We start from the raw sequence: 21167 nt of genomic DNA on the forward strand, positions 1-21167 counted from the left end.
TGAACGGCCCCGGGCCCGCCGCCGCCGCTGTCAGCGGGCCCCGCCGCCAGCGGGGATCCCCCGCCCCTCGCCGCGCTCCCTGTCAGGGCTCCCCGGTGCCTCCCGCTCCGCCAGGGGCTCCCCCCGGCTGTCACGGACCCGCCGCCCCGCTCCCCGTCCGCTTCCACGCCGCGCTCCGGGCCCTACCGGGGATCCCCCCCCCGCCGCCCCCGGGGATCCCCCGCCGTGGCCGGGGATACCCCGGCGGCCGCCACCGCGCCCGCAGCGGGGATGCGGCGCGGCGGGGATCCCGGGGGGGATGCGGGCGGGCTGCGAGGCGGCCCCGCCGAGGATCCCAGCGCGCCTCCCCTCCCCCCGGGCCGCGGGCCTGAGGCGGTCCCGCTCCCCCGCCCGCTCCTCACCGTGTCAGCGGCAGCGCGGCCGGGGCCGAGCACGGGCTGCTCCGCGCCGCATCCCCGCGGCCGCCCGGGCGCGGACGGGGCCGGGGAGGGACCGGGACCGAGCGGCCGCCGCGGCGGGGCCTGAGCCGAGCGAGGCGGCGGAACCAAAATGGCGGCGGCTCCTGCTCCGCCGCGAGCGAGCGCACGGCCACGCCCCCCGCCGGCCACGCCCCCTCCGCGCGGCCACACCCCCGCGGGCAGAGGGCGCGGCGGCCACGCCCGTTGATTGGCTACGCCCACCGCTTGGCCACGCCCATGTGTGAATAGGCCACGCCCACCGCGGCCCCGCCCACGCCCACCGCGAAAAGGAACGGACGGGGAAGGAAAAGAGGATTTTTTGCCCCAAAGTGATGCAGGTGGTGATTTTCACCCACAAAGCCGTCTTTTCCTCGAGTGTTGGAACTCAAAATGTCCCTCAGACATTTTTGGAGGTTCCAGGCCTTGCTCAGAAGCATTTGAGCCCCTGGCAGGCAGCTGGAAACAGCTGTGATTTTGAGTTTGAGCCATGGAATGAGTTACCAGCTTTGAAGGTGGAACAAGAAGTCACAAAAGTTTAGATATTAGAGTAGAAGTAGTTACAAAGTAGAGGGAAGAATTTTGTAGTATTGTACAAGGGATTTTTAACACCTGTACAGGGGAGTTTTTATTTTGTACATAGGGGTCAGAGGTTTTAAGATGGAGGAACGTAGTCCCATCCTATTTCTCCTCTTTCTTCTTCCTTACCTCCATATTCTTGATAATGCTGGCACTTATGGATTGGTTTAGAATAGAAAATCACCATATATAGGTAGTAGGTATTGGGGGAAAACTATAAACATGTATCACATAATATATGATATAAAAAATAGCAGCAGCCAGGGGTGGGGGGAGAGAAGGGACAGAGAGGATGTCAGGGTCTATTTGTGCCTCTGCCTGAGCTGCTGAGCAAACCGCAGTAGGAGAAAAGAAAATCTTTTAGATAATTAGCAATAAACTGCCTTGGGACCGAACAACAAAGGCTGTTGAGTTTTCTTTGGAAGCTCGGGTTGGAGGAGAGACTTTTCCACCACATAGAACCCCTAAACCAGGCCGGGGTTCCGACACTTGAGTGCCTCACACACACCCTCCCCACTTCAGTGTCATTAAAATCTTCTGGGGGGATGTTAAGGGGTTGGAATGGACTTTAAAAGTCATTTATTCTCAACCCACCTGCTGTGAGCAGAGCTCTTCCACTAGATCAGATCACTCAAAGCTTGTCCAGCCCTTGGGCACTTCCAGGGATCCAGGGGCAGCTCTGCCAGGGCTTCCCCACCTTCACAGAGAGGAATTTCTTCCTAACAGGTGACCTGACTTTTCCCTCTGTCAGTTTGTTCCCATTACCCCTTGTCCTGTCACTCCAGTTCCTGATGGAGAGTCTCTCTCCATCTCCCTGTGTCGCCCTGATTTTTAAGATTTTCTAAAGCCTTCTGAGTTTACACTCTGTTAGAAAACTTCCCCACACATTTTCTATAAACAACGTATTGTTTTGCATTCCTTTGTGGGGCTGGAGGAAGTTGATGTACTGGTGGTTTGGCCAATGTCTTTGGAGAGGTGGCACCTTCACTCTCCAATCCACTGTCACCTTTAGAAAAGTATAAAAATTAGAGTCAGAAAATAAACCTTCTTCTTTTTTACCTTGCCATCGCAGTAACTCGTGTTGTGCTTTCTCGTGTCCTATAGCGACATCCCTGGAGCCCTTTTAGATCCTGGAATGTGCTTTGAGGTCTCTGCAGGCTGAATATTCCCAAATTTCCCAACCCTTTTAGTGACGTTGTTGTCCCCACTAGACTTCCTCCAACAGTTCCATATCCTTGGTATTTTGGGAATGATGCTCACCATATCTGATGGGAATTACTACAGCCATTTGTAATTGCTGTTAATTAGTGTTTTAAAACATTGTCTGCCAGAAATAGCAATTAATTAAAATATTGTGTTACAGCAATGTGTATATAGAAAACCCAAATGAACAAAAATCCCTGGACTCATGGCAAAAATAAATGTGAAGTCTCTGCAGAAGCAGGGATTTAAGTTGTCAATACCTGAAAATCTGGCAATGAAACCATGAACAGCAAATTAATCTTGCACCATGCGTGCAAAATTCAATAGTGAGGGTCCAGATGATTCCTCAGAAATGAAAAATGTCCTGGAGCCAGCAAAATACTGGGGGCTTCAGGACGAGCATTCCCAGCAGGTCAGGGAGGGATCCAGGGAGTGCTGAGCCTCTGGAGTGCCGTGTCCAGCTCTGGGACCCTGAGCACAGCAGGTCAGGGAGCTCCTGGAGGGGCTCAAAGATGCTGAAGGGCCTGGAGGGTCCCTGCCCAGGAAAGGCTGAGGGAGCTGGGGCTGCTCAGCCTGGAGAGGAGCCCCAGCTGAGAGGGGCCTCAGCCCTCAGTGGCCCTGGGTGTCCCCGATGGCCCTGGGTGTCCTCAGGTGTCCCTGGGTGTCTCTGGCTGTCCCTGAGTGTCCCTGGGTGTCCCTGGGTGTCTCTGGGTGTCCCTGATGTCCCTGGCTGTCCCTGAGTGTCCCTGGGTGTCTCTGGCTGTCCCTGAGTGTCCCTGATGTCCCTGGGTGTCCCTGATGTCCCTGGGTTTCCCTGTCTGTCCCTGGGTGTCTCTGGATTACTGTGGGTGTTCCTAGGTGACCTCAGATGTCTCTGTGTGTCCCTGGGTTTCCGTGGATGTCCCCGAGTGTCCCTTGGTGTCTCTGGTGTCCCTGAGTGTCCTCAGGTGTCCCTGGGTGTCTCTGCCTGTCCCTGGCTGTCCCTGGATGTCTCTGGCTGTCCCTGGATGTCTCTGGATTTTCATGGGTGTCCCTGGGTGTCCTCGGGTGTCTCTGGGTTTCTGTGGATGTCCCTCGGTGTCCCAGTCTGTCCCTGACTGTCCTCTCTGTCCCTGTCCATCCCAGTCTGTCCCAGTCTGTCCCTGTTCATCCCAGTCTGTCCCTGTCCATCCCAGTCTGTCCCTGTCCATCCCTGTCCCAGTCTGTCCCAGTCCATCCCAGTCTGTCCCAGTCCGTCCCTGTCTGTCCCAGTCTGTCCCAGTCCATCCCAGTCCGTCCCAGTCCGTCCCAGTCCATCCCAGTCCATCCCTGTGTCCCCAGGCCCTGCCCCAGCCCCAGCGCTGCCCCAGAGCCCCGGGCAGGGCCGAGCCCAGGAGCTGCCCCTGCCCAGGAGGCAGAACTGCTGCCCTGGGCAGTGCCAGCCCTGGGCAGAGCCCGGAGAGGCTGCGGAGCGTCCAGAGCCGCCTGGCCACCGCCCCGTGCCCCGTGCCCTGCGATGGCCCTGCCTGCACAGGTCGGTGCCACCAGATGTGCCACCAGATGTGCCCCCATCCACGACCCACCGCCACCCTCCCAACCCGACCCATCGCACCGCTCTGATTCATTCACCCGTTTCTTCAAACCTGCCCGCAAAGCCCTTCCCGCGCCGCGAGAAATCAATTAAAACAAATTAACGCGGCTCGCCCCGGCGCCGGGGCCACGCCCACCGGGGCCACGCCCACCGCGGCCACGGCCACGCCCACAGCCACGCCCACTCCGGCCACGCCCTCTTTGGCCACGCCCCCCGTGTCCCTCAGCGGCTCCCGTAGCGATCGCGGCGGCACCGGCGGCACCGGCGGCACCGGCCCCGGTGAGTGCGGGGCCGCCGCGGCTCTTTCGGGGCCGCCGCGGCTCTTTCGGGGCCACCGCGGCTCCCTCGGGGCCGCCGCGGTCCCTCCCGCTTCCTCCAGGCGTCCGCGCCGCTCCGGTCCCCGGTGTGACCGGGAATGGGGCGGGCACCGGGCCGGGCAGCGGGCCGGGCAGCGGGCCGGGCAGCGGGCCGGGCACCGGGCCGGGCAGCGGGGCGGGCAGCGGGCCGGGCAGCGGGCCGGGCACCGGGCCGGGCAGCGGGGCGGGCAGCGGGCCGCGCTCGGTTTTGGGTAATTTGGGGGAACCGAGGCGTTCCCGTGGGTGGGAGTGCGGCTTTGCGGTTGCCTGAGGGGGTTTTGGTGCTTTGGGGTGCTGGGTTTTGGGGTTTTGAATTCTGGGGTTCTGGATTTTGGGATTTTTGGGGTTCTGGATTTTTAGGGTTCTGGATTCAGGGATTCTGGGGTTCTGGGTTTTTGGGGTTCTGAGTTCAGGGGTTCTGAAGTTTTGGGATTCTGAATTCTGCGATTCTGAATTTTTGGGATTTTGAATTCTGGGGTTCTGAATTGTTGGGGTTTTGGATTCAGGGATTCTGGGATTCTGTATTTTGGGGTTCTGAATTCTGGGGTTCTGTATTCAGGGGTTCTGGATTCAGGGATTCTGGATTTTGGGATTCTGGGATTCTGCATTTTGGGGGTTTGAATTTTGGGGTTCTGAATTTTAGGGTTTTGAATTTTGGAGTTCTGAATTCTGGGGTTCTGGAATTCTGAATTTTTGGGATTCTGAACTTTGGGATTCTGAATTTTTTGGGTTCTGAAATTTTGGGGTTCTGAACTTTGGGTTTCTGAATTTTGGGATTCTGAGCTTTGGGGTTCGGGATTCTGGATTCTGAATTTTTGGGATTCTGAATTTTTGGGGTTCTGAACTTTGGGATTCTGAATTCTGGGATTCTGGCAGGATGCTCAGAATTAAGGGCGGGTTTTAAAAGGAAGTCAGCAGCAAAATTAAAAAAAAAAAAATCAACGGGGAGTTTAAAAATATTGACATAATTAAGTTTTCTGTTTTCTGCAGGTTTTACTCACCACTTCCACCGAGGGGCAGCTTCTTCTGAGGAATTCAGGTAATTAATTAATTAACACTCCCTTGAAATGCAAATTACTGCACCCAAAGCATCCTTCTTAGGCAATGTCAGCATTTTCTCCTCAGGAAATTCTGGGGAAAAGCCCTTGGATGCAGCAGAGGTGGCAGAAGAAATCAATTTATTCCACTCTTTGCTTTTATTTTGGGTTTTTCCTCCAAGCTGGGCTGTTTTTTTGGGGATTTTCCTTCAAGCTTGGCTGAGACCTTCAGTCGCTGCATTATTTCAGTTTTTTCCTGATAATCACTCTTACTCCTCTTAACATTTTCTGTCAAAATTCCTTTCCCACTCAAAGCCAACAAAAGACTGTTCTCCTCTCCAGGAGAATGAAATATCTTCATTTACAAAGGGTTTTTTTTTTTCTCTTCATATCTCTGAGAAAATGGTGATTAAAGGAATAGTTTTTGTTAGTTTGATTTATGCTTTATCAGTTTTTTTTTTTTTAAACCCTTAATATAGGGGGTTTAAAGATTAAAAAAAATTTATTTTCCATTAAATCATTCCATTAAAATGTTAAATTTCTTTGTTTCTTTATTTTCCATTAAACTATTCCATTAAAATTTTAAATTTTTTAATTCCTTTATTTTCCATTAAATTAGTCCATTAAAATTTTAAATTTTTTTCATTTCTTTATTTTCCATTAAACTATTCCACTAAAAAGTTAAATTTTTTGATTTCTTTATTTTCCATTAAATTATTCCATTCAAATTTTAAAATTTCTCATTTATTTATTTTCCGTTAAACTATCCCATTCCAATTTTAATTATTTCAAATTTCAAACTGATTTTAATCTTAAAATTTTTTTTAAATTCATTTTTAAATTTAAAACGATTTGTGATTTTAATTTTTAATGGCATGGTTTTTGTATTATTATCATTATTGCTATTATTATTGCTATTATTATTGCAATTTTTGCTGTTATTGCTTTTATTTTTATTACTACTACTACTACAAATTATTATTATTGTTATCATTATCATTATTATCATTATTGCTATTATTATTACTTCTATTTAATTTTATTAATAGTTTTTCCTGGGCAAGTGGTGCTGCAGCAGTCTGTGTCACTGCAGAGCATCTGACACTTGCTCTGAATTATTTGTGCCCTTTGTCACAACACAAACTTTTTATTTTATTTGTGCACTTTTTATTTTTTTTTTTTTAATTTGTGCACTTTTCAACACAAACAATTCTCTCTCGACATAAAATAATCAGACATAACAAAACCAACTAAAATATCCATTTCTGCTCCTGCAGGAAAATGCTGAGAAGCCTGAAAGGAATGTGCCATTCCCTGAGGGTGAGTCCTGTACGAGCCTGCTGCTATTCCCAACATTCCAACTTTCCTGTGGCCTGGAATGCCAAATCGCAGCTGTAAAAAAGTGAAATTTTTGGTGGCTGCTCTGAGCTGGGGGTGTCGACTCCCAGTGTGGGATAAGGGAGGAGCTGGGACAGAATTCCCACATTTCCCCGAGGGGTCTGGCTGCAACCAGGGTTCTGAAATCCTGCACTGGGGTAAAAAAGGGATTTTTCCTCTTGCTCTGCGTGGCTGGGACGTGCAGAGGAAGAAGCCACGCGCCTTGCAGAAATGCCAAAAATCCTGGAATTGTGGGATGTCCTGAGCTGGAAGGATCACGGAGTCCAAGGCCGGCGATCCCACCCTGTGCCGGGAGCTCCAGATGCCCCTGGAGCAGCTGTGGGGCTGTGCTGGGGCAGGAACCTTGAGATTTTTCCATTTCTGAGCCAAAAAGTGGATCCGGGGGATATTTGGGAACAGCCTGGCATTCCCAGAGCCTGGGATCCTGTGGGATATTTGGGAACAGCCCGGCATTCCCAGAGCCTGGGATCTGTGGGATATTTGGGACCAGCCCGGGATCCCAGAGCTCGGGATCTGTGGGATATTTGGGAACAGCCCGGGATCCCAGAGCTCGGGATCTGTGGGATATTTGGGAACAGCCTGGCATTCCCAAAGCCTGGGATCCCTGGAAATGTGGGACCAGCCCGGCATTCCCGATGCCCGGGATCTGTGGGATATTTGGAAACAGCCTGGCATTCCCATAGCCCAGCATCCCTGGAAATGTGGGAACAGTCCGGCATTTCCAAAATGTGGAACCCTGGAAATGAGGGAACAGCCCAGGATCCCTGGAAATGCAGGATCAGCCCGGCATTCCCAGAGCTCGGGATCTGTGGGATATTTGGGAACAGCCCGGCATTCCCAAAACCCAGCATTCCCAAAACCCAGCATTCCCAGAACCTGGGATCTGTGGGATATTTGGGACCAGCCCGGTACCCCTGAGCCCAGGATCTGTGGGATATTTGGGAACAGCCCAGCATTCCCAAAACCCAGCATTCCCAAAATCCAGTATTCCCAGAGCCCGGGATCTGTGGGATATTTGGGACCAGCCGGGCATTCCCAGAACCTGGGATCCTGTGGGATATTTGGGAACAGCCCGACATTCCCAGAGCCCTGGATTCCTGGAAATGCAGGAACAGCCCAGGATCCCTGGAAATGCGGGACCAACTCAGGATCCCTGGAAGATGTGGGACAAGCCTGGCATTTCCAAAACCCAGGATCCCTGGAAATGCAGAACCAGCCCGGCATTCCCAAAACCCGGGATCCCTGGAAATGCGGGAACAGCCCGGCATTCCTGAGGCCGGGATTATGGGATATTTGGCACCAGCCCGGCATTCCCAGAGCCCGGCATCCCTGGAAATGAAGGACCAGCCCAGCATTTCCAAACCTGGCATCCCTGGAAATGCGGGACTAGCCCGGCATTGCCAAAGCCTGGGATCCCTGGAAGTGCGGGAACAGCCCGTCATCCCTGAGCCTGGGATCTGTGGGATATTTGGGATCAGCATTCCCAAACCTGGCGTCCCTGGAAGTGCGGGACCAGCTCCACCTCACGGCTCGGCGCTCCCGCTCCATCCCGCCGCACGTGGTGGTTCGCTGCCATTTCGGGGATCCTAAAGGATCGTTTGGATTTGAGGAGGAAAAGGGCAACGTGGGAAGATTTGTTGGGTGATCTCCTGTGGGAACCCAGGAATTCCCTCTGGCTGCCCTGGGACCCCCCAGACAGAGCCCCCAGAGACACTGGCTGGGATCTCTGTCCATGAAAAAGAGTTTTCAATTTACAGGATGAATTACCAGCTCTGAGTGTTTGATTTAAGTAATAATTAAGTGCGGCACGGGTGCAAAAGTAAAATTTTAAAATTCTAGATTAAGAGTCCGAAGGGGGACAAGATAGAAAAAATTGTGTGTGTCTTGTCCTTTTTCTCCTTCTTCATACCCTCCATGTTTCACTGTGGTGTTGGCATTTTTCTCTTGGTTTAAGCTTAGAACACACTGTTCAACGTAGATAATAGATATTAGCACATTATTATAAATATAGCAGACATAGTTTCTAATATATAATGTTTGTAACATCCCACTGAGGGGCAGAGCCCCACACGCTGCCCGACAAACAGACCTGCAGCAGGGCAGCAAAACATGTTATAAATAAGCAAAAATAACCTTAAAAACCAGCACAAACGAATTATAACTTCTTTAGCAACGAAGCAAAAAGAGGTTTTTTAAAATCTCAGGATCATCAATACCACAAATTCCAACAATATTCCTATTTGCACTGCAGCTGTTCTGTTCCAGAGGGTCCAGGCTGGATTCATTCTTTCCCTAAGAGGAGGGCAAGCGCCCAAATGCCAATTGAGGAGTGTGGAATGTGGGTAATTCCGTTTTCCCTGGAGCCCTCGTGGCTTTGCAGTGGCCCCCCGAGGAGCCCTGGGGTGGCAGCGGAGCTGCGTGGTGCCACGGGGAGCTGAGCCAGCTGTCCCTGCCTCTGAGCTTTGCATTCTGCCACACAAAATAGGAAACTGCTGGCTGTGTGTTCAGCTGCCACTGGCCCTGCCAGTGCTGCGAGGGGCTCTCGGCTTCTAGAGCCTGTCTGGAGGATGCACTTTTTAAATCATTGACAAATGTTTGTGTTTTCTTTCACCACAGCATAATAAAATGCTTGTCCTGCCACTGCTCACTTCCTTGCCTGTTTTGGCTGGGCTTTGCAAGGCAGGCTTCAGCAGTCTGTCTGGGGAAAAATGAATTAATCAGCTTAGCTGGCTGTTTTGGTTTCTCAGCCACGTCTGTATCCTAATGCCAGAGTCTGGATGCAGGGACACAGAGAAATCGGTGTAGGCAGTGTAATTATAAATATCAAATAGTGGGCAGTGCTGCACTAATCCCTCGGTAATTGAGGTGATTATGGATTGCTAGACAGCCTGGATTTTCAGGGTGCTGCCACTCCTCAGTGTAGGCAGAAACATGGTGGGCACTTCCCAGCAGTGAGAATGGATGTGGGATCTGCAGGAATTCTCTGGGGTAAAACTCAGGGGCAGGGCTGAGGTGGCTTCAGGTGGAACCGGCTCGGGTGGGGATGGTTTCAGTGCAGGCATCTAAATGTGAAACCTGCTTCTGCCGCATGTGGGTTTTCCTGATGAATTTCCATGCTAATGATGAGTTTTCATCCTAATTGCAATCAGAGTTCAGCTCTGGGTTGCGCGTGCCTCGGCGGGATCATGGAGCGCTCGGAGCAGACTCCCTGGGCTGGATTTCACCAGCTGACAGCTTTGTTGTCTCTTTGCCTTGCTTTTCCTTGGCTGCTGACAGCTTTGTTGCCTCTTTTGCCTTGTTCTCCCCTCAGCTGGAGCGTGGCTGTGCCCTCCACACGACATCCAGGGCTGGCCTGAGCTCTGTGTCCAGCCAGGATGTGCCTGCACAAAAGCCCCGAGCAATTTTCCACACCAGCGAGAGCGACCCGGTGAGTGACTGCCACCTCTGTCCCTGCCCGCTGCCAGCCCTGGGTGCCACCAGGGGCCATCCTGGCAGCCAGCACTGCTGCCTGGCACTCTGCTGGTCCAGGGAAGGGGGTACACAGACCGAAATTTGGGATCGGCTCCGAGGGAACGGGCTGTGGCTGTACAGGGCGCCTGCTCAGCACGGGGCTGTTCTGCAGGGGGTAGAACAGGTACTGATCCCTTCTCCAGAGCTGCACAGATGAGAGACAGATGCAGAGAAGCTGGGACAGGGCTTAGCTTGTCATCACCCCCCATGAATTTCAACTCCAGGGTTATTCTTCCCTGGAAAAGCCTGCCTTGAGTTGGCTGTGAAGGGGATAAAAACCACACCGCAGATGACCTCAGCGCAGCTCTGCAGCATCAACGATTCCAGCCTCACACTCTGTTGTCTGGAGCACAAAATGAAGGGCAGCTAAATGAATGGAAGAAGCCTTTTCGAGGTGCTTTTCTGCTGCCGTGTAATTGGAGTCTCTGTGCTGATTCCTCTGGAGTCTCTATGGAAACGGCAGCGGGAGATGATCCGCTGCACGTGACCCCGTGTCTCCACGGATTGCACAGCACAGGCCAGATGGCCACCATTGTCCCCACTGGCCTCTGCCTGCTTTTTGGTTGCCAGGCAACTCCTCTGGCATTCTGACTTGTGCCTGAGCTTTGGCACAGCTTTGGCACAGCTCTGGCCGGCGCTGGGTCACTCCAGCAGCAAACCCTGGTGGCACCCCAGCTCCTGCACCACACAATCCCATTGAATTTGGACTAAGAAAGCCACCAAACACCACATTTTTTCATCAGTTTGTTTATCCTTCCATTAGCAAAACTCCAAGTGACTAAACACGAGGATAAATGATGTAGGAGAGTTAAGGAATTTATCCAAAGTCATGCAGCAAGTCAGGGATAAAGCTGAGAATGAAAATGGGCTCTGGAGTCCTGCTCTTCTGGAAAACCACAGGTGCTGTGTCCAGCACGTGCAGGAGAACTCCAGGGAAGCCACAGTTTGAAACAAGGTTGGGAAAAAGAAGTGTCACTTCACTCTTATCCTCAGGTGATGCCTCCTTACAGCAGGGCACCTCTTGAGCAGCCAGGATTTAACATTTCCCCCCCCGTTGCAAAGATTTCCTGACCAGTGAAGCCCAGTTTGGCAGCTCCAGCAGCTCAACCCTTTGCTGAAGTTACCAAACTTTCTGGAAATCATTCCTTGAACCAGGAGTTCCTCAAATCCTGCAGCTGTGCCAAGGTAAACCACAGAGTCCAGGACACCCTAGGGAGGTGTGGAACAGGGGCAGTTGCTGAGTAAAAGGGGCAGAAGGTGAGAGCAGAGGTGTATTTTGTGCTGAAAGGCTGCAAATCTGTCCTGAAGAAGGGAAGGGACATTTAACAAAAATCCTGTGGCCAGAAAATTCATGGATATGCAACAGAGATTCCAGCAGTGGTCCGTGAAGAGCCCATCAAGAGCTGGGAAAAGCCAAATATTCCTGGCCAAACAGGCAGAAGTCACACCTGCACACAAAAATGCTGGCACGTAAAATAAGGAAAACAAGGAAATTGTTGTATTTGTTGTTGTGCATTCCAGTTTTTATATATAACAGGAATAAAGAGGAGGACAGTTTTACTTTAAATCCATGGGAAAAAAATGCAGAAAGCAGAGCAGGACAAGATCTAAGCTTCAAAGATTAACACAAAACTGCTAAAAGTCACACAGGAAGGGCTGCAGAGCAGTCTCTGTTTACTGTCCTAATTAGACAAGACACAAAAAAGGATGACTTGAGCAAGAGGAAATAAGTAACTTTGCAGGTATTGCATGGCAGGAAAAGAGAATAATGAAAGGAAAGAGGCAGGCATTAAATGAAATTCTCAGATCCCAGTGACAAGAGCTTCTTGCTGTCATTATGGTGAGACCTGCAGGGTAAAAACTAGAAATAAATGCAGCAGGATTCAAGTCCAGTGGAGGAAGAGCCCTGATCACTGAGGTCACCACAAGGGACTGGAAATTCTTGCCCCAGAAAAAAGATGAGGAGTTTTTAAGCCTCCAACCCCAGTAATGAAATGGCACCGTGGGAATCTCACTGCTGGGAGGCAGCAGCCCCAAGGCAGAAAACATCATTTTGTCACAGAAGAAAGTGAATGTGACACCAGCAGGGAGCTCAGAAGGGTGTCACACCTCTGGCAAGGTTTGGGGGGGCTGTTGAAAGGTGAGGTAAATTTGTTGTGCCTCCAAAACACCACAAGCTCCGGGAATCCCTTCATTGTTCAGTGCCAAAAAAACCCCAAAATTCCTGCTTTATCTGCTCTGCCTCCCAGCAAGAGAGCATTGCCACCCTGCGTGCAGCAAAGAGGCATCACCAGGGTGCAAAATTCCCATTTTGTTCTTCCAGGCCAAGCACACGGAGCAGCACGAGGGGCGTCTCTACGACATCCCCCTGGAGGAGGTGAAGGCTGTGTTCCCCCATGGGCTGCCCCACCGTTTCCAGCAGCAGGTATTTCACCTTGGAATGCACAAATCCAAGTCAAAAACGTTTCAGACCCTAGCAAACAACTAAAAGCAATTCTCATTTTCAATTGAAACCATAAAATCATTTACCAACCTTACAAAAAAACCACAAAAAATCACAGAAGTTTAAGTATTATAATAAAAATAATCACAAAATAAAAAAAATTAAATACTATACAGGAGGGTTTTAAGTCCTATACAAAAAAGTTTTTATTTTATACGTAAAAGTAAAAAATTTTAAAATAAAAAAATTTAAGCCTATCCTATCCTCCCTCTTTCTTCTTCCTTACCTCCATATTCTTAATAATATTAACACTCACAAATTAGTTTAAAATAAAAAACACCATTTAATAGAAATAATAAACATTAAAAAACTATAAGCATTTAACGCATAATATACCATATAAAAATAACAACAACCCGAAAAAAAAATCTAAAAGTATATATGCACAGGTGCAAAAGTAAAATTTTAGGGTTCTAGATGAGGGGTCCAAAGGGGACAAGATGGAGGAAATTGGGTGTGCCTTGTCCTTTTTCTCCTTCTTCATGCCCTCCATGTCTCACTGTGGTGTTGGCATTTTTCTGTTGGTTCAGGCTGGGGACACACTGTCCAACGTAGGTGACAGATATTGGCACGTTCTTGTAAATCCAGCCCAGGTAGTTTCTGGTATTTAATGTTTGTCACATCCCACTGAGGGCAGAGCCCCACACGCTGCCCTGCAGGACAGAGCTGGGCAGGGCAGCAGAACATGTGAGAGATAAACAGAATAAACAACCTTGGAACCAGCACAGATTAATTATGGCTTCTGCTTTGGCAATGGGGCTGACAGACAGAGACTTTTACAGTCTGGGAATCATCAATACCTCAGATTCTGACAGAGGACAGACCTTTGAGGGTCTGATTTGTGTGGCAAGGCAGGTGGGCTCTGCTCTGTCAGCCTGGTTCAGGAACAGATTCCTGTTCAAATACCTGTGCAAATCCAGTTGATTGAGTTGGATTCATGCACAGGCCCAGCCTGTGGGAACAGGGTGGAGCAGGTGACCCAAAAAATCCTTCCTGGGCACAGAGAAAATCCTTCCACCAAGGGCAAGCAGCACCTGGCCACCTCTCAAGTGCTGCTTGCCCAACCCTGTGGGTGCTGCTGGGCAGAGCTGGGGGTGTTGGAGCCTCCAGGCAGGGCTGGAGCAGGGCTGGAGGGGTCCCTGGGGACAGCTGGTGGCAGTTTGGTGACTCCTATCTCAGATCCAGACCTTCAACGAGGCGCGGGTGATGGTGCGGAAGCCAGCGCTGGAGATCCTGGCTTACCTGAAGGGCTCCAACTTCGCCCACCCTGCTGTGAGATATGTGATCTGTATCCTTGAATTTGAGGGTGGAATGAAGAGAAACACGAGAATTTAGTGCGGAGGAGAGGGTGGTTGTGACCCTGAGCTGCTCTGGTCTTCAGGAGGTGGTTGTGCCCCGTGGTCTGTGCTCGGTGCAGGGACTCCAGGCACTTGAGGGAGCTCAGAGCTTGGATGCCTTTGTCCTAACTCGTGGCAGGGTCAGCACACAGGGCAGGGGCTCCTCAGTTCTGCTCAGTGGGGTGGGGGACAGAGAGCAGAAACTCTCTGGGTGAAATGCCATCCTTGCTTTGACGAGCTCTTTGTGCCATTTCTGAACTCCCTTTCTGGAGGAATCACACTCAAGTACAAACTGGAGTGGTTTTTCAAAGATTTTCCTTGACAGTCCTCGTTGGAGATGGTGAGAGAGGAACAGGGAAGACCATGACCCTGTGCCACGTGGTTCACTACTGCTCCAGGCAGGGCTGGCTGGTGCTGCACGTCCCGGATGGTGAGAAAGCCAGGGCTCTGTTACCACACCAAACACCCAAACAGCTGCTTCAGGAGCTGTAGGATATCCCACACCAAACACCCAAAGAGCTGGTTCAGGAGCTGTAGGATATCCCACACCAAACACCCAACAGCTGCTTCAGGAGCTGTAGGATATCCCACACCAAACACCAAAATCAGCTGCTTCAGGAGCTGTAGGTTATCCCACACCAAACACCCAAAGAGCTGCCTCAGGAGCTGTAGGATATCCCACACCAAACACCCAAACAGCTGCCTCAGGAGCTGTAGGATATCCCACACCAAACACCCAAACAGCTGCTTCAGGAGCTGTAGGATATCCCACACCAAACACCAAAATCAGCTGCTTCAGGAGCTGTAGGATATCCCAAACCAAACACCAAAATCAGCTGCTTCAGGAGCTGTAGGATATCCACACCAAACACCCAAACAGCTGCTTCAGGAGCTGTAGGATGTCCCACCACAATCTATCCTTGTTTTTCTCTAGTGGAAAAAGCTCATAAAACACAACCCCCCCCAATAAAACAGAGCATAATTAGTTATTTTCACCTGCTCACACGTTCTGTGGGCCGGGGTGGTTTTCTCCATTGGGAAGAGATTGTTTGGGTGTGTGTGGCCTCCTCTGATCCCAAGGGAGAGATCTCCAGGAAGGACGGAGCTGCACCACCTCTGGGGTGCCCCACAGCAACATTCCCTGTGGAAATGGAGGCAGAGGGGGCACCAGGATGATCAGAGGGATCAGGGGAGCAGCTCTGCTGTGAGAATTGGGATTGTTCAGCCTGGAGAAGAAAAAGGCTCTGGGTTTACCTTTTTGTGGCCTTCCAGGACCTAATGGGACTGGAAGAAGAACGGAGAGAGGCTGTTTACAAGGGGGAATGGCCTCCCACTGCCAGAGGGCAGGGATAGGTGGGATGTTGGGAAGAATTCCTCCCTGTGAGGGTGGGGAGGCCCCGAGGAGCTGAGGATGCCCCTGGGTCCCTGGCAGTGTCCGAGGCCGGGGTGGATGGGGCTTGGAGCTCCCTGGGATGCTGGAAGGTGTCCCTGCCATGGCAGGGGGTGGGACTGGTTCATCTTCAAGGTCCCTCCCAACCCAAACCATTCCATGATTCTGTGACTTCCCCTACCAGAGCTGCAGACACAACACAAACACCCCTACCATCCCCACCTCCTAACATTATTTTGACTAAAAAACCCAAAAAAATTCAAAACAACTGTTTTATTTCGCTCACAGCTCATCTCTGGGTGAAGAACTGCAAGGAGCTTTTTCAGTCTTCCTACAACAAAGACCGGCTGGATCAGCCTCTGCAGGCCTCAGTGTGGCTCAAGAACTTCAAAACCTCCAATGAACGTTTCCTGCAGGAGGTTTGTGGCTGCAAACCCCACCTACCACTCTCAGCTGCTGTAGGAAAAGCAGTTTAGATCCATCCTCTCCGTGGGGATGGCTGGTGCTGGGTGGATACTCCTCCCAGATTCTGCAATCCAGCCTTGCTTTGCCTCCTATCATCCCCAAATCTCATCCTAGTTTTCTTCCAACAGATAAAAACACAAAAAAAATACACGTGGGGCAAAAGAGAAAGCACAGAGGAGGGCAGACCTTTGAGGGAAGTGGTGGAGCAGGTAAGGAGCAGCCCCTGCTGCTGGTGTGGTCTCACCTTGCACCAGAGTTTTTGGAACAGATTGCTCCTAAATACCTTAGATACGAGTCCTGGGAAATAGAAAGTGTCTCCCTGTCAATAAAAGATGTTGTGGAGGATCTGTAAAGAAAATTGTACAGAGAATTTTGATAGAAGACAAAGTTAGAATTAGAAGTTCCCATGTTTTGATGCTCACACTGCTCTTGGAAGAGGTTGTTGACTGTCAGTTTGTCTTCCCCTGGAAGGGCTGCCCAAAAGTCACCCCCTAGCAAGAAATTCTCTTGGTTTGACAAGCAGGATCCTTCCCTGAAAGGGAAAATGTAAACCCCCTCCTTCTGAATTATTACAATTTTGAAATTAAAAAGCTCACAGGCAAAGATGGGAGTAGGCATAACAGTTCTTTACCAGGAAAGCTAAAAATACAAATGTAATAATAATGAAAAAAATATATTGACAGAGTCAGAATCTGCCCTGACACCTGTGGGTCAGGGTGGTGGCAGCAGTGCCATTAAATGGTGGCTGTAGTAGGGTTTTTTTGTTGTTTGTTTGTTTTTTTTTTTTTTGGGGGTGACAAATGTGATTTTATTGAAGCAGGGATCCTGTAGGAGAGTGGATTTTTGCTCTGAAGCTCCAGGGGTGCTGGAGATGGGCCTGGGCTTCCTCTGGGAATGCAGTGGGGAGGAAAGCTGCTCCTCTGGGAATGCAGTGGGGAGGAAAGCTGCTCCTCTTGGAATGCAGTGGGAAAAGCTGTTCTGGTGTCCCAAAATCCCAGATTATATCCAAGTAGGAATTCTTGGCTCCTCCCCCTGGGCAGAGCATCTCCCCATGGGGTGGTGGAATTTCATCAGCCATGCAGGGCCAATGAACAGGAGATAATTAATAATTAATGGCCCATGAACAGGAGATAATAAATAAATAATGAACAGAAGAGATCTCCTGGAGGGAGGATTGGTGGTGGGAGAGATAAAGAAAAAGCTGCCCCATGAACAGCAGAGAGCTGCCCCAGCTCTGCCAGGTGGCAAACAGAGCTTGCTGAATCTTTCGTGCTGGGTCAGCCACAGGCTGAGCTGTGCTCCTTGTGCTCCCCGCAGGGCCTGGCTCGGGTCAGGAGCGCCAGCGACGCCCTGGGGGTGGTGCTGAGGGAGCTCAGGCAGCAGAGCCACCGCGGCTCCTTCCGGCTCCTGGTGGCCGTGGACGGCGTCAACGCGCTCTGGGGAAGGACCACGCTGAGCAGGGAGGACAAGAGCCCGGTGAGGACGGTGCCTCTTGTAGCTGGGACAGTCACAAGAGCAAGCGACGCTCCCTGTTCAGGCTGCCTCAAAGCTGGTTTTATTCTAGCATGCTTTTTCTACATTCTTACAGAACTAACAAATTTACGCTTCACTCATTGCTCAGGAAACACAAAAAAAGTGCTCGTTGGAATAGATTTCTCTTATTTATCCTTTTTTCTTTCTTGGTTTCCATGTTGTCAACCTTGATAGGAAATTCTTTCAGGTGTAAACATGGATCCTCTCATCAAACTTCTCTCTGCTCACAGAATTCTCTGTGAAACCTCTTCCACAGATTGGGCTACCTAACAACAGAGGCCAGACAAAACTAAAGGAATAAAAGCAATTCTACTTATTGAAATGCCTTCAGGTTTTTGGGCTACACCCAAAAAATGGATGATGGGTCACAGGTTTTTACACTTTTTGGCCCATTTGCATATTGGGGGTTAATCTTCCAATTCCAGCTTTAGGTAATGAAGTAATTTACCCCAAGTTTGCTTCTCTCAATTCACTTTTGTTTATATTTTTCAAGGCCTAAGGCAGTGAGGTGTCCTTGATTCCCAGGCCTGGAGAGGGATTGTTGTGTCTGACCAAAATGGGAAAGCTGTAGTTAGCATTGTCTATGGAATTTAGAGTTATACACCAAAGAATTGCAGGATTATAAATATAGAAAAAAATTTAAAATATTAAAAAAATAGAAAAATATATAAAAATTATGAAAGCTAAAATCCTAAGGCATCATCCCCCCCTCATCATTCCCCCAGAGCTCTGCCCTGGGGACAGCCCTGATTCCTGCTGCAGGGAGGCTGTTTGGTTCAGTTTTATTTCTGTGGCAATCCCTGAAAACGTCCAGGCTTTGGAGGGGCCTGAAAGCTTCAGGTTGTGCTTTAGACAATTTTTTACTGCATTTCTCCCTGGGGCAGAAGTGCAGGTGGGTGTTGCAGAGGCAGGGCCTGGGTGTTGCTCGGTGCAGCTTGACTCAGGCTCGATGCTGCAGGGTGAAGGGAAAGCAAAGAAAAAAAACCTGAAAGATAGAAACAATCCCGGCCTCACTGGGAGGAGGGGAGGGGAATTTGTGTCTCAGAGAAAAGCTGCTGAAAATGAAATAGTGATGCAGCCCATCTCCACCAGGTCTCTCCGGAGGAGCTGACGCTCGTGCACAACCTGAGGAAGATGGTGAAGAACGACTGGGTGAGTTCCAAGCTCTGCTCTTTGCCCCTCTCTGTCCCAGCACTTCAATCCCAGCAATTAAATCTGCCACAAACCCAAAACCACGAGTCCAGGAGAGCACAGACTTGGCAGCAGTGTGACACCACCTGAGGAGAATGAGGGCAGCTGGAATCTGTGGCAGCATCTCCTGATTCCCCTGCCAAGCTCTGCTGGAGGACCCTGAGCTGGGGGTGTTTGATACCCTTGGGACAGTTTGAGTTCTTTGAGCTCATGAAAATTTCTGGTTTCTGAACATTTTGCTCCTCCTGCTGCTTTTTCAATCCCCTGGATGCTCAGAACTAGAACGAGTAGGCTGCAGATTGAAAGGTATATAGGAAAATCCATTTTAAAGTATTTCAATTGTTGGCATAAAAAACCCATTATAGGTAAGAAATTTTAATGCCAGCCCTGGGAACATGAGCTGTGTATTTATTTTATTTTCCCCGGTGCTCTCATGGACTTGGAGCAGCCAGGATGAGTGTGGTCAGGAGCATGGTAAAAAGTTAATCTTTGTAGAATTTTTGAAGAATCCAGATCCCAAAATGGGATCTTAAAGCCCACTCAGTCCCACCCCTGCTGTGGGCAGGGACAGCTTCTGCTGTCCCAGGCTGCTCCCAGTCCCATCCAACCTGGCCTTGGGCACTTCCAGGGATCCAGGGACAGCCACAGCTTCTCTGGGCACCTCCTCAAGCTCACAGCCAGGAATTCCTTCCCAAAATCCCATCTATCCACGCCCTGTTACTGTGAAACCATCTCCCCTTGTCCTGCCCCTCCATCCCTTGTCCCCAGCCCCTCTCCAGCCCTGGCAGGAGCTCTGAGCTCTCCCTGGAGCTGCTCCTCTCCAGGTGAGCTCCAGAGCAGAGGGGCTCCTCTGGACTTGCTCCAGCAGTTCCATTTTCCAAGAAAAAGATGCCTCAGGGGTTGATCCTAAACTAATTAGCACTGGGTTTGCAGCTTATTTTATTTCTGATCTGCGTTCCAGAGTGGAGGTGCCATCGTGACCACCCTGAGCCAGACTGGCTCGCTCTTCAAACCCAGCTCAGCCTACACTCCCCAGGAGCTGCTGGGAAAGGTGAATTATGTTGGGATTTTTTTATTTATTTTGGGTTTTTTTTCCCCTCTTCACATTGGGAAACAAACAAAAATCTTGGTTCTGCTCAAGGGGACGCTGTTCAGGGTTTGGATCACAGCCACCTTTGGGTCAGCAGTGCCCTGACAGCCAGGGGAGCCAAAAGTGTCCTGGGGTGTGCCAGGCACAGGGGCGAGGCAGGGATTTGGGCATCAGCATCTGTGAAAGGTCTGAGGCTGCTGGGGAGTGCCCAAAGGAGGGACACGAGGATGGTGAAGGCTCTGGAGGATGAGGAGCATCCGAGGGCATTTCTGTGCAGCTGGAGAAGAGCCTGAAGGAGACCTCGGGGACCTGCAGCTCCTCGGGAGGGGCAGCTCGGACCTCTGTGACCCGGACAGGACCCGGGGGATTTCTGGAGCTGTGTCAGGGCAGGGTTGGGCTGGGTATCTTCTTCCAGAGGGTGCTGGGCACGGAACAGGGAATGTCACAGCCCCAGGGGAGTTTGGACACCGCTCCCAGGCACAGGATGGGATTTTTGGGGTGTCTCAGGAGCTGGACTGGGTGATCCCTGTGTGTCCCTCCCAACTCTGGATATCCACACCTCCATGACTGAGCTGTTTGAGGTTTTTTTGAGCACTGACCCCGAGTGACCTCCCTCCCCTCCCCAGGAGGGCTTCGATGCCTTGGACCCCTTTGTGCCCATCCCAGTCCCAAATTACAGCCCCAGGGAGTTCGAGAGCTGCTACAGCTACTACCTGGAGCGCAGGTGGCTGCAGCACGAGCAAGGTCAGAGCTGGGGAGGGGCAAACCCATCTCCCCCCAACCCTCCATCTCTCCCCCAGCCCTCCATCTCTCCCCAAACTCCTCCATCTCTCCCCCAGCCCTCCATCTCTCTCCAAACTCCTCCATCCCTCCCCATCCCCTCCATCCCCCCCATCCCCTCCATCTCTCCCATCCCCCCCATCCCCTCCATCTCCCCCATCCCCTCCATCCCCCCCATCCCCTCCATCTCACCCATCCCCTCCATCCCTCCCCATCCCCTCCATCCCCCCCATCCCCTCCATCTCTCCCATCCCCCCCATCCCCTCCATCTCCCCCATCCCCTCCATCTCTCCCCATCCCCTCCATCCCTCCCCATCCCCTCCATCTCTCCCATCCCCTCCATCCCCTCCATCTCCCCCATCCCCTCCATCTCCTCCATCCCCTCCATCCCTCCCCATCCCCTCCATCTCTCCCCATCCCCTCCATCTCTCCCCATCCCCTCCATCTCTCCCCATCCCCTCCATCTCCCCCATCCCCTCCATCCCTCCCCATCCCCTCCATCCCTCCCCATCCCCTCCATCTCTCCCCATCCCCTCCATCTCCCCCATCCCCTCCATCTCCTCCATCCCCTCCATCTCCCTCAGCCCCTCCATCTCCCTCTCCCTCTCCCTCTCTCGCAGCGCGCACTGAGGACGGCAAGGCGGAGCTGCGGTTCCTGAGCGGCTCCAACCCGCGGCAGCTGGAGCGGCTGGCGGGGCCCCTGTAGCGCAATAAACGCTCCGTTCCCCCGCTCTCGGCTCCGCGTCCCGCGGGCGGGCCCGGCCCCGCCG

The 21167-nt window shown here is 51.4% G+C and overlaps 2 protein-coding genes and 1 long non-coding RNA gene across 9 annotated transcripts in view; 1 reads left to right on the forward strand and 2 right to left on the reverse strand.

The window, feature by feature from the left end:
• ASH1L (ASH1 like histone lysine methyltransferase) overlaps positions 1 to 594 on the reverse strand; it is a 77774-nt gene extending 77180 nt beyond the window's left edge. For all 5 annotated transcript variants that reach the window (XR_014950058.1, XR_014950057.1, XM_085560587.1 and 2 more), the window contains exon 1: positions 402 to 594. The gene's annotated coding sequence lies outside the window, so the exon portion shown is untranslated. The remainder of the gene's footprint in view (positions 1 to 401) is intronic.
• A 3437-nt stretch (positions 595 to 4031) lies between these two features.
• On the forward strand, positions 4032 to 21128 carry DAP3 (death associated protein 3). Of its 3 annotated transcripts, none has more exons than XM_085560604.1 (14): positions 4032 to 4375; positions 5154 to 5202; positions 6478 to 6520; positions 9909 to 10025; positions 12432 to 12533; positions 13791 to 13899; positions 14286 to 14378; positions 15627 to 15757; positions 15932 to 16012; positions 17121 to 17279; positions 18429 to 18488; positions 19489 to 19578; positions 20244 to 20361; positions 21018 to 21128. In XM_085560604.1, the coding sequence occupies exons 3-14, from the start codon at positions 6482 to 6484 to the stop codon at positions 21101 to 21103; spliced, it is 1185 nt and encodes a 394-aa protein (XP_085416730.1). In that variant the 5' UTR covers positions 4032 to 4375; positions 5154 to 5202; positions 6478 to 6481; the 3' UTR covers positions 21104 to 21128. The 3 variants fall into 3 exon arrangements, with proteins under 3 accessions (XP_085416730.1, XP_021387839.3, XP_085416731.1); XM_021532164.3 differs by having other exon boundaries at positions 4032 to 4086; XM_085560605.1 differs by lacking the exon at positions 17121 to 17279 and having other exon boundaries at positions 4032 to 4086.
• On the reverse strand, positions 19584 to 21164 carry LOC146765368 (uncharacterized). Its single transcript, XR_014950070.1, has 2 exons — positions 21025 to 21164; positions 19584 to 20038 (listed from the first exon to the last, which is right to left on the reverse strand). It is a non-coding gene; the product is annotated as an uncharacterized LOC146765368 (long non-coding RNA).
• Between the last annotated feature and the right edge of the window lie 3 nt (positions 21165 to 21167).

This window comes from Lonchura striata, chromosome 25, assembly GCF_050655825.1.
Source record: "Lonchura striata isolate lonStrDom1 chromosome 25, ASM5065582v1, whole genome shotgun sequence".
Lineage (NCBI taxonomy): Eukaryota > Metazoa > Chordata > Aves > Passeriformes > Estrildidae > Lonchura > Lonchura striata.